Source organism: Amblyomma mixtum, chromosome 3 (assembly GCF_055824585.1).
Source record: "Amblyomma mixtum isolate Tamu chromosome 3, ASM5582458v1, whole genome shotgun sequence".
NCBI classification, from domain to species: Eukaryota; Metazoa; Arthropoda; class Arachnida; order Ixodida; family Ixodidae; genus Amblyomma; species Amblyomma mixtum.
The window spans coordinates 195,166,237-195,181,660 of NC_143014.1; the positions used below are offsets into that span (position 1 = coordinate 195,166,237).

The window sequence follows — 15,424 nt, forward strand, 5'->3', positions numbered from 1 at the left end:
CTCTGCTGGTGATAGGTCCGAATTCTTGTGGATCGCTGTTTCAAATAGCTCCCAAAATGGCTGCCAATTCCTTCTTTCGCCGTTAAATTTCAAGAGTTCCAATTTGGGGAGTCTTGTCTTGGCAGTCGTTCTTGTCGTTGGGCTTCGATCTTCGTTTGATTTAGTGCTGCCCACGTTCGTTCCTTCTGTGCGTTTCGCTGCAGACTTCAGCTTGATTAGGGAAGTCACGATCTTGTCGCCGTATACGATGACGGTTTCAAACTCTGCGTCGGCTTCCTGTTCGGTGATCAAAGGCTCGATCGCGGTGTCTACATCGTTCAGTTGACGTTGAGTCAATTGCAGACGTTCGATAATTACCTCCAGATCCTCGGCGTTCGGTGCGGTAGACTTCAGCAATGCTTCTGCCTCACCAACCAGACGCGTTGCTTGAGTTCGCAGGACCTTCCTCTTTCTCTTCGAGTTCTCCATGTCTTTCGAGGAATCGATCTTGGTGGTCCGTTGATGTTGAAGAATCGTTTTCCCGGGTTTCGGCACCAGAAATTAGTGTAGCAACGAAGTGATCCGTTCGGCGTTTTAATCACTCGCCACCACACACATTCTTTTTCTACAACACAACAACCACCATTTATTTACATGGATGAGAAAAGGCGGCGCACTCCATCGTCGACCACGGCAAGTCCACCACACAGCACACACTCCCAACACACACTGCCACTGACTCACACTCACTGACCCTGACAACCCGTCTCTCCGTCCCCACCGCGACCGTCCCGACCCCTTTCCCAGAAAGGGCATATAATCCCCTCCGAGGTCGTCGTGCGGGGAGGTTCGGTGCGTTCGGCGCCCGCTGGTCTCAAGGTAAGGGGGTAATGCCCTGTGCGGCTACCACCGTCCGTTCTAACACATACTGTCTTCCGTCTGTTAACAAAGCGTGTTACACGTGTTTAACTCGGGAACTAAAAAATATAGAAGAAAAGCAATGGTTCCTTCAGATAGGGGAAGAAAAAATAAACCTAGAAGCCAAGTGTGATGACTGTAGAGTGATTAGTTAATTAATTATAGCAAAAAAAAGAACGGACTAAAAGAGGTCGTGGTCGGGGCAGGAGTGGCGCGAAATTTGAATCACAGGAAGTGCAGTACCATGTGACCGGAAGTGTAAGCGCAGTCGACGTGTGGCGCAAAATTTGAATGTTTAGAATATTGTGCAGATGGAGCGAGGTGGTTCGAATGGAGTAATTGTGGTAATTAATTAAGTGTAATTAAGTAATTAAGTGTAATTAATCGCAATCATTCGCAAAACCAGCATGCCAAAAAGGCTTTCGCCTCTCAACACTTTTGTTGCCAGAGTGTCCTCAAAATTTTTCGTTAATTCTAAGTTCGGGCTACTTTTTCACTGCCCAAAAGCAATCTAGTGTGCGATCAGGACTTGACTATGGTTGTCCAGGAAAACGGTGCCGATCACTTTTATATAGGCTATGGATGGCTGGAACACGATATTGACGTCACTAGAAAAAAAGTGTTAAAAAAATGCTGCTACAGAATAGGCCAGCACACAATAAAACTTTCTTTTTCCCTTTTGAAAAAAATAAACGCAGTAATTTATACGGCCCCTTTCCTTCATCAGACATTTTGGCCCCGAAGGGGGCAAATTTTTCTTCCTCCGATCCGCATTCCAAGTTGAATTCAAAACGCCTCATGGATGATGAAACACTAGTAGATGTTGGAATAAAAAAAAAACGGCAATAGATAAACAGAACGGTGAAGAAGTTTCCAAAAACGCCAGAGGGCTAGTACAAAATTCAAAACAATGCGCTGCAGGTTTCGTAACCGACTTTTCGTTCGCGAGCTGGTCGATGTTGCCACAGGTGAACAGACTTTGAACTCATTGGAATTCCGCCCACGTTTACTTTCTCGTCGAGTCGCGTAACCGTGAAGTAAAGTAAAAACAGCAAGAACCTAGATGTGTGTGGGGGCGAACTTGTGCTCTGCAAAAAAAAGAAAAACTAACGATCGCCATCCTGAGCGTTCGTATAATTGCAGTGAGCATAGTCACAGCTTTCCCTTTTTTATGCGTGCCTTGTGGAGTTCGGCATATTTTTTTAAAGATTCATATTTTGTAAAGGCGAATGCGGGTAACCAGCACATGACAAGTCCGCCACAAATTCTAAGGCACTGCGACTCGGTGGAGCTGCGGAAAGGTTGCGGCGGCGCTGTACGGGATGCCTAAACTCATCTCTAAAGACCTACTCAACACCATGTGTAGAGACGTTTCGGTTGAAGGCGCAACCAGAGTTGAGCCCTTACGAGTGCAACTGTTTCTACGAAATAATGTGTCGATATTTGACGAAATGTTTAGTAAAATGTGTTAAAGGCTTGTGTTAGTTCTGGGCGTGGGAGCCCCGCATGCGAGGAACCTGTCAACACAGTTGCTGGGTGGAGACTAAAAAGGTTTATTGCAGTAGGAGGGGGGGGGGGGGGGGGGGGGGTAAAAGAAAGCACTTCCGGTGCTGTGGGAGTGCAGCCGGTCACAGTATGGTGCCAAGTCGGAGGGAATGCGGAATGCGTCAGTCGGCAGGGCTGTAGGGGTCAGGTGTCGTCGGGGGAGACGCCTGCTAGCTTTTGTGGAAGCGGCCGGCCCGTGCTAGTTTCTTGGAAACGGCAGGCTTGTATGCGCGGAGGAGGCAAGGGCTGCTGGAGCAGCCTTGCGTCGCTTGGTCAACGGACACGACAAAATGGACGTGGTGAAGGCATATGACAAAGTGTCGAGCGCCAAGATACTTGGAATGAGGAAGGCATGGGCATTTCCTCACATATTTTTACCTCACGACAACGAAGTGACCATCGATGCTGTTGAGGGCGACGACGCTGGGAGTGGGTGTGCAGGAGTTTTCTTCAAGCCTCAAGTCGTTCAGTTCCTCTCAGTGCTACACAGTTCTTCGTACAGACCCCGCTAACAATACTTCGGAAGTTGTACACAAACCTGCTTAAGGACACGTCATTCTGTATCCGCCTCAATGGAGAACAAATCGGCAATTACACCTCAGATAGTGGAGTACACCAAGCTTCAGTTTTAGCCATTTTAATATTTAATTTAGCATTCATACCATTCGCATGGAAGTTACCTGAAATACCACATATGCAGTGCATGATTTACACAGATGATGTCACGATATGGTCGCTCATAAGCACTTGGAGGCGCAGGATATTCAGCTACAGGATGCCTGAAATACTTTGCAAGAGTACGGCCACATAGCAGGATTCGAACTGCCGCCACAGATGTCCAGCTGCGTTCAAGTGGCTAACAAAAACGGAAGAAAGCATTCTAAGAGGATTCTGGTGTGGGCTAGTTGGTTCATGCTTTAAGAAACAGATTCACACAGCGCAACGGAACGAGGACAGCGCCCGTCCTGTGTCTCGTGTTCCTTCTTGTCCTCGTTCCGTTGCGCTGTGTGAATCTGTTTCCTGAAGAAAGCAATTGGCAACTAAAAGAGTCACGCTCAATACTGGAAACCAGACATTACAAGAAGTGGAAGAAGAGCTGAGAGTCTTTGAGATGACATTCATAAGTCTGACAAAGGAACACAATGGCTTCACAGGACAAAGAAAGCAGCAGCGACTACGTTACACTTGATCAAACGCATATCATCGAGGCGGGGGGGAGCCCGGACCGAGATGGCCATATGTCTTGTACGTTCAGTACTACAACCCCCAGATACTATATCAGGCTCAGTTTCATCAACTTATCAGCCGACAGTGGGCTGCACTTGAAAGGACAACTAGGAACGCAGTGGGCACCATCACGGTCCTGCCAAAACTAACACCCTTCCTGATTCTCCAGGAATATGCAAAACTCAATACACTGAATGAGCTTGTTGAACAGCGAGAGGCAACAATACAATTAAAAGGAAAGTAAGTTCTGCCCGTCGCAGTCGTTTTTAATGACTTGACAGTAAAAACACAAAAAAGAACAAATCCCCCTCCGTGAACATAACCGAAAATAACTGCAAACAAGACGACTGAACTACGTCGTAAAGAGAAGCCAACACCTCGAACTGTGGTTGACGTAAGTCCAGGAACATGTAGCGCTTATACGGCTGTGTCGATCATATATAGACAAGAGCTGTAGAATGGCTACTACTAGCCCGACACACACTGAGTTAACCACACATCGGGAATATGTCTCAGACCACCCAGACCCACTTGCAACGGAGCTCTGCGTTGTCCGTGATGATATGGAGGCTATAAATAACTTATCTGCGATAAATATCTATGCGAGAAGCACATATTTACACGAACTCTTTAGTAGCTATCAGGTAGGAGGGTTACAAAACACTAAGCACAACTCAAGAGGCACATGCTTTCAATAAGAAAATAACGAAACGCATCCAAGTACATTGAACTCAAGAAGTGCGCAGCATGTTAATCAGAGGAGAGCTGACACAACACACCAAGCCCCAACCAAGAATGCCTCCCCACCTAGTCTCATTTTAAACTTCACCCCGCTCTTCCCACCTTGACGCCCTCTTTAAGAAGTACACGTGCCCTGATTCCCCTGTGTACTTGCCCTCTACCTCAGAATTTAACGAGGTTGGAGGAGGTGTCCTTTAGAAGAATTAGGGTTGGGGCGGCCTTTACCATGTCGGTGACGCGCCGATTTGGTCCTCAAGAAACTGTCCCTGGCACATGCCCTAAATATTCCACTCCCGCCGCTGACGTGAATGTTCGCCGCCTGCTATGGACGTCTCCCGGAATAAGGGCTTCAAGAACAAGACGACTACTGGAAGTTGGTCTAAATTTGCCGCCGCGGTGGCTCAGGGGTTATGGTGCTCGGCTGCTGACCCGAAAGACGCGGGTTCGATCCCGGCCGCGGAGGTTGCATTTCTTTGGAGGAGAAATTCTAGAGGCCCGTGTACTGTGCCATGTCAGTGCACGTTAAAGAACCCCAGGTGGTCAAAATTTCCGGAGCCCTCCACTACGGCGTCTCTCATAGCCTTAGTCGCTTTGGGACGTGAAACCCCTTAAACCAATCGGAAGTTGGTCTAAAGGCTACCAGGGAGGAAGACTTCACCCTGTGGCTGACGGATAATACTAAGAGCCGGAGCGTGCTCAAGTTTCTGGACTAAAAATGCCTCCACAACTGTCTGAAGCATATTGACTGCCCTGTCTTATATCACATGGCAAGTCCTCGTAATAAAAAATAAAATGGCTATTGGATGTCAGTGATGTCCAACGCGTTTCCCTTATAACATGCACGCTCCCTTCTTTTTTTTTTAGTTTTGTAATATAGCAAACACTGATCATCTCCCGTTCTTCACAGTGAGCAGCAGCTCGTTCGAGCAGCTTACAGCCACGAAATATAGTATACTTGCACATAAATACGAATCAAACCAACGCGAACCGTATCCCGACGTAATCCACGTGGCCTCCGCACTGAAATAGCAGTTCGTTCCCGACCAGTTTTCTTTTCCTTCACTAGGCTTCGCTGCCTGGCGCCGTTCGCAGTCTTTTTTGCACCGCAGGACGAGCTCGTTGCCGCTCGCCGTGCCGCCTGCTTCATGTGCGGCAAGCCGTCTCGAGGGACCCGCCGTGCCGCGGTGCCGGGGCGCACTCCCTATGGAGCCGCTGCTCACCGGAGGGGGCGGCTTTGGGGCGGCTCGCGCCGGCGGCGGCGGTGTCGACGCTGGTCCTTCTTCCTGCTAGCCTCCGGCCGGAGAGAAAGGAGTGCGGCAGCCGTGACGTGAACGGCGGCCGGCAGAAGGACAACAAGCGTCGATAGAAAAGGAACCGGTTTGCTGTTGCCTCTTGTGCGCCTCAGCGAACGCTGGAACGTCAGTCGCCAGTATGCCGATAGCCAGGCGGGCTTGGCTCAACTGGATCGTCGCCCTGCAGGCGCTGGCGGTGAGTGTGACCGACCTCGCGGCACGACCCCGCGACCCCGCGGTGGGTCCGGCACAGGGCCTTGGCCCGTGCCGCCCCCAACCCCGGGGCCGCCGCCAGTGCTGCGTCGCATGCGCTGGGCCGCTCGTCTCGAGCGAGCGCCGGCACCCCCCACAACAGCACACGAGGAAAAGCTCAGGAAGACTGGCGCGCTGGCGGTGGGCTGTGTGTTTTGCTTGACGCTTTGCGACGGACGCGCACGCTCGCGCGCGCGCGCTCGCCCGCTCGGCGGGCTACGTAATGGGCAGTTGAACTTGACATTGCGAGGCCGTTGCGAGGGCTCGCCCGGAGCTGGGCCGCGCGCTTCTCTTTTTTGCTTGCGGCGTGCTCGAAGCCTGGATGTCTCTGTTTGTGCTAGCTCTATGACATCAGAAAGCCTTTCTGGTTTGCTGGCCGTGTCGAAACCGCTCGCTATCGTGCGTTAGTGCTTGCACATGCACTATGACGGTTTCGTATCGGCCGCGAGTTTCGTAGCATTCGCGAAACTTAGAATGACGGTTTCTCCTTCGGGCCTTCTCGGTAACTAGTATTGCAGCTATGTTGTATTTTCCCCGACAGCTACGCCTTGGTCCGAGCGAATGGGGATGTCGAGTGAAAATTAAATCGACTGCTTAATTGCAAACGCCGCGCTTATGTACGTTCAGGCACGGAAGTCAAAGCGCTATCGAATGCGTCGTGTACGCACAAATTCTCTGTGCAGAAAAAAAAAAAGGAGCAGCTTTTTCGGAGCCTCCTTTGTCACCGTAGAAAATGGAATGATGCATTTGGCAGCAGATTATCGTGAAAATAAAAAATAACGCTGGACAAGAACGGCGAAATGTTGACCGCTTGGCTCCCTTTCCGTCTTCAGCATTCGTGCGGCAAAGGTTTTGGGCACATAAAGGCTCACATTCTCTTTTATGAAGTCTGCATGAGCTCGAGAGTTCACTTTTGTTGTGAATAGAATGTTTCCGTCAACACTAAGTTTCTGCGCTTACACGTGCTTAATGGAAACTTAACATGTGATCGTCTTTTTATCCTCTTTTTGTGTGGTTACATTGTTTACACCTTCTTTACGCGGCCTTATTCAAGTTGTTCGCTTATCTTTTTTTTTTCATTTTTCTGCTGATTACGGTTTCATAACACTCCGGCAAGACTCAGATTACAAAAAAAGCTCGAAATATTGTTTCGGGCGCACAGAAGAAACTATTGCACATCAAGTTAGGCAGCCGCTGAAGCTTCAACAACGTCAGCAGACTCTGAACTGCGGCTTCTGATTCTTAGCTCGAGGACGTCAATATTAAGACGCTGCGCTCGAGTGGGTAGCATAGCGGCTCGTTTCTGTTGAGTTCATCCGAGCGTTAGTGCATGCTAAACACCGGCAGCTCATTTCCAGTTCATGACGGTGTCTGCTTATTATTGCGGCCGGTGCAAAGTCATAAGAGTAGGGACGCCCAACGTTTGCACATAACGTTCTACCGTCTTTGCCGCTGCCGGGCGTCTGTCGGGCACCAGAATCTGGAACAACACTCAGTAGACAAATAACAAGGCGGCGCACATCGGAAGCGATGTTGGCAGGCGCATGCGCGCTGCGCTCACAAGGCTGCGAGCCCGATGAAGGCCAAAGCAGATAAGGACTGCTTCGGCAGCAGCACGTGGAAGTGTCTTCATTTATAAAGACTCCTTGCCATTGGAACTGTGACGCGGCGTTGTTGACGAGGGCTTCGAGTGTAGTGATTGCTCTCCCGCGCTCTGACGGAAGGGTTTACCTCTATTTTTTCCCCTCACCAGCCGTTTACGGTGTTACTACAAAAACATTGTGCGCTCGCTGTCAGAAAAGTTATTCGTGCGTTACAAGGAAAGCTACCTCGTAGTGAACGTGACCCAGAGGAACAGTAACAACGAGGAGTGGTTAAGCAGGTAAAAGGCAAGGAAGTCAACGAGAGTAATATACAAGCTTCTCTCCTGTTCTGAGGCAAATGCTAAAGGTGCGGACAGAAAATATAAAAAAAAAAGGTGGGGAATGATGCGAACGTGCCCATGTAACTTAGAGCGCGACCATGTCACAGACATTCGCGCAAGCCCGTGGGTCTGTTGAATCGGGGCAAAGCCGGCATTAGCGGCTGACTTTGAAATCAAATTCGCAGTGATGTGAAGCCCGCGTGATACATGAGTTGGTTCCTGGATCGGTAGTGTAGGGGAGAGGACGGTGGACTGAAAACTTCCCATGCAGCTTTCTATGGGCTTTCCCAGAAAGCTCCTTCCGTGTGAAACGGTTGTCTGGCTCTCGCACTTCCGTGAGCAGCACGTGCCTGAGAAAGGGCGCAGCGCCTTTGACACTCAATACTAACTCTCGGGGTTGCTGCAATCATTGCAATTCATTGGGGTTGCCGAAATTTCACCACTGTTGCAAGCACTTGGCAGATGCATACTGTAGAGCACTACGACGACTCATAGCTCCACCTTACACTGTATTCATCCTCAGAAAAAAGCTTTTCGTTTTTGAAAATAGCGAAGAATGATCCAACACGTAATTTTGAATTGTGTCCGTGCTTTTCGAGCCTATTTCCTACGCTCTATTTATAGCCGTCCACGCAATGCGAGAGTAAATTTTCCTCCGCAGCCCCCTGCCGTTGATTTGTCAATGAATGAAACTGCACTTTTAGTGCACGGGCTCGTATGTTTTGTGCTGTGTGCGATGGCTGTTTGCATACTGCTGAAACGATGCCTGCAAATAAGATGTGTCGTTGTGCTTGACGCGATTCGGCGGTGTTTTTAAGCTCCTTCCGAAGCAGGTACGGTTCAGTACGACGCAACATATATCAAAGGCTCGCGCTCCAGTTATCGCGCGTTTTTACTCCCTTTCTGGCTGTTGTCTCAGTTTGCAACTCTTTCTCGCTCAGAGGATGTAAACAAGTATGTTTCACGTTCAGGAAATTCTCGCAAAAATATTTTTTGTCCACTTCAAAGAAATGAAGGTTCTTTGCGGAGTCATTTCTTCGGCTGTCTCAGTGGCCGAAATCACTCGTTCATTACCTGCTAGGGCAGACTCATCAGCGCTGCCATTGCGTCTAGTGTTACTTAATTGAATTAAACTTGACTGCGCGACGGCGAATTTTGCCAACTTTATTTACCAGACATTTCAGCCAGCACATGATTTCGTGCTAAGCACTGGAGCGTTCCCTTTAATTCACAATAAATGGACCATTACCTATGTGCTTCTTCATTTTCTAAACAGGCTCCGCGATCACGGAGTGATGTGATCCTAACTGCGCCCGATTATGCTGGTGTAACTGGAGCGCAGCTGTATACTGTAGCGTCGCCAGCCCGTCGAAGCAAATACTCGTGTAGCCGCGGCACCAAGCGTAGAGCAGTAACTGGTCAGGTCTCAGAAAAACTAAAGAATGCTAGCCCATCACATACGATCTGAGCGTGACAGGCTGCAGATGCGCTGGAAGGCGACGCTCGCAGAATGCTCGCTGTCCTTCTGTCGCCAAAAAATTGGAGAGCACTGCAGGCTGCATTGGAGAAATGCGAAAACATTTGGGTTTGAACGTCAGCAAGTTTTTTTTTTTTTTTTTCAAGTCATCGTCGTCTAACATCAGTACACAGCCCCAACACTACCGTCGTACACACCACAACGCGTTCACTTCATGCCCCTCTCGCACACTTGAACCAAAGACCCTTCGTGGCATATGTATGTGCTACAGAAAGGGGCTATATGTCACGAAGGGTCATTGGTTCATGCTTGTTAGAGGAGTCTGAAGTGAACGTGCTGTGGTGTCCACGACGGTAAAGTACCCTTCGTGGCTTAGGAGAAAGACGAAGACGCCGTCCCTTTCGCTAGCGTTCCTCGATGTTCTTCGCAACAAAAGTTCAGTCGACCTCTGGCAGATGTACTGCTCAGGTTAACGCCGGCAGTAATGGTTATCACATTGTGCTCCCCCGTCTTCTAAACGGCAAGCTCGTCGTAGACTTCGTTTTCCTGCATGCTGACCTCACCGGACGTCCGTACTGTGCCCAAAACTTCAAGGATGTCTTGCGGACTGTTGTAGATTTAAGGGAAATTATTTCCATTGGACAATTCCAGATGTTGTGGGGTTAAAAAGGGGGAGATAAACACGTTCTCCCCGTTTAAGCGCGGCTGAGCCAGTTCAAAGCCGCGCGGACCCCACCCCGTGGTCGCGTACGCTACTGAGCGCACGCCGACCACGGCGGGCCGTGCTCTGCGGGAACAAAGGAACGACACACTGGCTGACACAAACAAGGCATTTATTGCTATAGCAACAATAACGCCAGCTAGCAACAAAATACACTGAGGAATCTAGGATGTCCGACTCACCAGCACGGCTACGAGCGAACGTCCGCCCACGCGAGGGCAAAGGGATAAACTCCGAGGTCGAGCGGGACGTGCTCGGCGGGAGTAAGTTCCGACCAAGAGGCGCCCGTCGACGAAGAGCGAAGCCGCGAGCGAAACGTCTGCTCGCTTGTCGCTTCCCGACCCCAGGGAGAAGAGAGCCCGCTATCCCCCGCGCGCGCGCAGCAAAACGCCATCCGTGGCGCTGGTGTCGCTACGACGCGAGCGCCCTCCCCTGTTAGTTAAAGTAACCAAAACAGAAGAGCGCGTTTCGGAGGAGCTAACAACAGTGGGGTGTGCAATGCGGGAAAGCGAACGCAGGGGACGAAGGCGTCCCCACATCCCCCCAACCTTAAATAGACCCACGCGCCTGCAAGTTACATGCTATGGAGGAGCCTCCTGGTCTTCATGCACTTGAGGCAGGTCGTGCAGCGGAGGTCACGCCGACAGGGTGCACGCAGTCTTCCGCGGTATTCCGAAGGCGGCGTGAAGGTCTCCGCTGGGACGACTCGCATGGCCCGCGAAGAGGAGGGCCGGTTGACCACTGCAGGCCAAGATTCCGCAGTAGTCGCCAGGGCAACAGCAGCCAGACGTGGCTGCTGTCTGGTCTCGCCACGGCTGCCCCGGATGGATGCGGCGAACAGGATACAGGCCGCTCCGTCGCAGCAGGCGGCAGCGAGACGATGTGCACAGGACAGCAAGCCGCAGTGGCTCCAGATCTGTAAAATTTCCGAAACACACTCCGCATGCCTTTAACGTAGGTCACGGGAGGGGAAACGGTGTACACAAGGGCCTGGTGGCTCAATGCTCAACTCGCTAGCAAAACGTGTCGGGCGGCTGTGCAACGCAAAGTTCGAGTGAACAAAGCCCTTTCTTGAGTTGAACGAGAATGCTCGGTTCATGCGAGGTTAAAAAAAAAACGGGTGGGCCAGCAAAGTGCGCCCCCTCTCAATACCACGGTCCGGTGGTCGTGTCACTTTTGACAAGGTGCAGGCAGCTATGAATAGCCTTAGGCCTCACTACCACTGTGAAGGTCGACGACCCCCAACAAAAGAAAGACCCGAAACGGGTTTCGTGCGCGCAGCCGCGAGAGAGACATCAGCGTTGTGGGGTGGTCCTCCCCGCTCACTGCACGAAGCAGCTGCTGAGTGATCGGCGCCCACCGTATCGGACGGTGTCGGAACGCCCGGTGCCGAGCTGCAATACCAGCGAGCTCGTAACTGCACCCGTGGCCCCAGGCCACCCGGCTCCCAGAGCCGCGACTCCCAGAGTCGAAAAAGAGACAGCGAGAAAATATATACAGAAAACTCGGACCACCCACGCGGCTTCCGTACTCACTCGCTTCGGGCTCGGCAACTCCGCGGGCGCTAGGCCTCGCGCTCCCTCGATGCGGACCAAGTGGTTCTTGAAGAAACTCCAGGAAGAAAACTTCACAAAAAAAAACATGCTGAGCATGTCGAAAAGTTCAAACATGCTGCAGCGCAATACACCTCGCACTCAAGAAAGCATGCCGCAGGTCCTAGCGATCAAAATTCACTCTATGCCTAGCACTTGTCAAGTCCGGACAAAGAGCGTTCCTCGAACCGAACAGACTGTCGTCCAATGTTCCAAGAGCAGGCCCCACGTTGGGCGCCAGATGTGGGGTTAAAAAGGGGGAGATAAACACGTTCTCCCCGTTTAAGCGCGGCTGAGCCAGTTCAAAGCCGCGCGGACCCCACCCCGTGGTCGCGTACGCTACTGAGCGCACGCCGACCACGGCGGGCCGTGCTCTGCGGGAACAAAGGAACGACACACTGGCTGACACAAACAAGGCATTTATTGCTATAGCAACAATAACGCCAGCTAGCAACAAAATACACTGAGGAATCTAGGATGTCCGACTCGCCAGCACGGCTACGAGCGAACGTCCGCCCACGCGAGGGCAAAGGGATAAACTCCGAGGTCGAGCGGGACGTGCTCGGCGTTAGTAAGTTCCGACCAAGAGGCGCCCGTCGACGAAGAGCGAAGCCGCGAGCGAAACGTCTGCTCGCTTGTCGCTTCCCGACCCCAGGGAGAAGAGAGCCCGCTATCCCCCGCGCGCGCGCAGCAAAACGCCATCCGTGGCGCTGGTGTCGCTACGACGCGAGCGCCCTCCCCTGTTAGTTAAAGTAACCAAAACAGAAGAGCGCGTTTCGGAGGAGCTAACAACAGTGGGGTGTGCAATGCGGGAAAGCGAACGCAGGGGACGAAGGCGTCCCCACAATGTCTTGTGTCTGGATGATGTCCTGCAAATCGTTAGTCTAAAGAAAAGCTTGTCTGATGTGGCGACTTGTTGAAGAACCGACGCCGCACCGTCGTAGACCCGGAAGCAAAGGAGGCTAAGATCAAACTATTGTGTCTTCCTGAACGCTTGGTAGATGCCTTTATACGCGAGGCACTTCAGTGTACGGGAAAGTCATGTGAATTTCCGGAGAAAACTGGAAAGTTGCAGGCATGGAGCAAATGAGGACACTCAGTCGGGATATTACTTTGCTGTTTTCTCAAGGGGTCAGCGTTGCCGACGTTCCACATCTGCTGACTGTGTGTGGCGTGCAGAGCCTCGTCCTTATCCCTGGACGCCCTCCCCTCTGTCTTCGCTGCAATCGCGTTGGGCACATTCGTCGGCATTGTCGAACACCGCGCTGTGAAGATTGCTGGCACTTTGGCCACACAGCCGAGGAATGTGTGGTGGCATGTGCGGATAAGTTGCGGCATCTCGTCCGGCCCACTGACGACGCATTGCAGGAGCATATCATGGACGCCACGGAAGTACTCGACGCGACTGGAGATCGTCCTACCACCGTCGTGGCCGAGTCGTTCAATGTCATTCCACCGACTCTTGACGAACGACAGGATCCTATGGCGTCCGAAGAAAAGGCGGAAGATGATGCAGCGCAGGCCTTGGATGAGACGCAGTGACCAGCTGCTGACGATGAACAAGTCGCCGTGTCTGAAGGCCACGCGTGTACCGCTGCATACACAATTTCTGTGGCCATCCCTGAGCTGCAGCTTCCGTACAAGGCCCCTGTTCCAGTGGATGATGGACTGGCTGCTGCTGACGAGCCTCTCCAGAAGCGCCTCTGAATCGAGTGACGAGGATGAGCCAGCGGGAAGCAAGTATCACCGTCGAGCGCCGAAACACAAGAGGAAGTGCCCGCGTGCGCGCTCTAGTAGTCCCGGCGGTGGTTCAGAGGCGGCTTCGCCTTCTACTGACAGGTGGATGGAACTTTAAACAGAATTATGTCCAGTCATCATGGCGGCCTTTGAAGAGTTAGTATTCGCAACGCTTACTGTACGCGGCCTTAGGTCTCGCCAGAGGCAGATACAACTCCGCCGACTTAGGCGCAGCAGGCGTCTAGATGTTGTGGCTGACCAAGAGACAAAGATTGAGAGTGAGGAGGTGACCGAAAGGGCATTACATCCTTTTTTTTTTGTAAATTTTAACGTTATTGTGACGCATGCTATCGGCTTGTCGGTGGGTTATTGTTTCTTGTTTCTGCGAAACACCCTCGCTTGTTCTGATAACACAGACACCGAGGGCTGGTTCATATGCAGCAGTTTTCTACTTGATGGGAAGCCATGGCGACTGATAAATGTTTATGCGTTCAGTAGTGTAGCCCAGCGCATTAGTCTGTTTGAAGATATATGGTTAGTTTAGACTGTGACTGGCATGCCGTGCTAATGGGCGATTTTAACTGCGTTTGTCACCCGACTGATCGCGTCGGTCCTGATGCCCGCACGGCGATGTTTTGTCGCGGGTTGAAGAAATGCAGGGCTCATCGATGTAGGAGCTACCTGCCGTGCTTCTCAATCATTCATGCGCATTCAGAGGCACTCTCACGCTCTCCTAGATCTGATTTATGTATCTTGTGAACTAGATTCTCGCGTACTTGTATATGAATCTATACCAGTTTCATTTTGTCATCATTGTGTGCTGGTTTCTAGCTCGCTGGCAAGGACCGTTCACAATTTAGGCCGCAGTGTTGTCTTTGAAAGTTAAACTCATCGCTTGTGAATGACCAAGCGTTTATTATTCGTGTGTGCCCGCAGCTGCAATCCTTTTTTTCTGGCAGCCTTCCCTTGTTTGCCACATGGGAAATGTTAAAGCAGGAAGTACTTGCGACAGCTATTGAAATCGACTCTATTAAGTAAACTCATTTTACAAGAAGCATCAGGAGCAGGCACTTAACAAAAGCTTGTGCAACCTGTATGATTTAGAATGTGAAGCGCCTGGCTTATGTATGGATGAATTTGCTAGCATCAATAGTGAGTTACAGAGACATGATGCGGAATGATACAGAGGTACCTTAGTCAGATTTCGTACCAAACTTGCTTTGCATTGTGAACACCCGACACGACAAGCTTTGCTTGATGAGCACAGTCCTGCGATTGCAATGCAGATTCCGTAAATGATGTCCAGTGGGACACTAGTGACAAGTACTAGCGAAGTAATGTTCGTATTCCTGGATTACTACCCGGCGTTGTTTAGTGGTACTCCTGATACACAAAATTCAGACATTATCGCACGTTTCATATCTCTGGTGACGCCTTTATCAGAAGAGCACTGTTCCGTTATTAGCGGCTCTTTCACGCATCAGGAGGTAGAACTAACAATCGATCAGTTACCTGTCTCAAAAACGCCTGGTCCTGACAGGATTTCGAGTGAATTTGAATTCTATAAAACATTTAAATCCATTCTAACTCCTGTCTTGGTGGAGGCCTTCACGATGGGTTTTGATGTAGATGCTCTTCCACGGTCTTTTACTAGGACTCACACAGTCTTAATTCCAAAAAGTACTGATGGAAAAAAACTGCGCTCAGTGGAGGACTATAGGCCCATCACGTTGGCAAATGTGTATTATAAAATCTTTGCTAAACTTTTCTCAAATTGCCTACAATTCGCAATGTCGGTTCTCATTAACCCTCACCAAACATGCGGTTTGAGAGGCCGCTCAATTCAAAGTAATGTACACATTGCGCGTACAATTCTCGAAACTTGTTCCAGCTCTCATGATCGGCTTGCTTTGCTTCAGATCGATCTTGCGAAGTCGTTTGGCCGTGTTCGCCATTCATTCCTGGTTTCTCTTCTAGAGCAAGCAAATGTTGGGGCTACTGTACCTAAAGGGGTGCAGC

At 50.8% G+C, this 15,424-nt stretch overlaps 1 protein-coding gene across 1 annotated transcript in view; it reads left to right on the forward strand.

Annotated features, from left to right (window-relative positions):
- The first annotated feature begins 5,645 nt into the window (after positions 1-5,645).
- Positions 5,646-15,424, forward strand: part of LOC149353175 (uncharacterized) — a 196,509-nt gene continuing 186,730 nt past the window's right edge. The window contains exon 1 of the mRNA XM_089582375.1: positions 5,646-5,898. Within this exon, the coding sequence (XP_089438501.1) occupies positions 5,842-5,898 (57 nt within the window). The 5' untranslated portion in view covers positions 5,646-5,841. The remainder of the gene's footprint in view (positions 5,899-15,424) is intronic.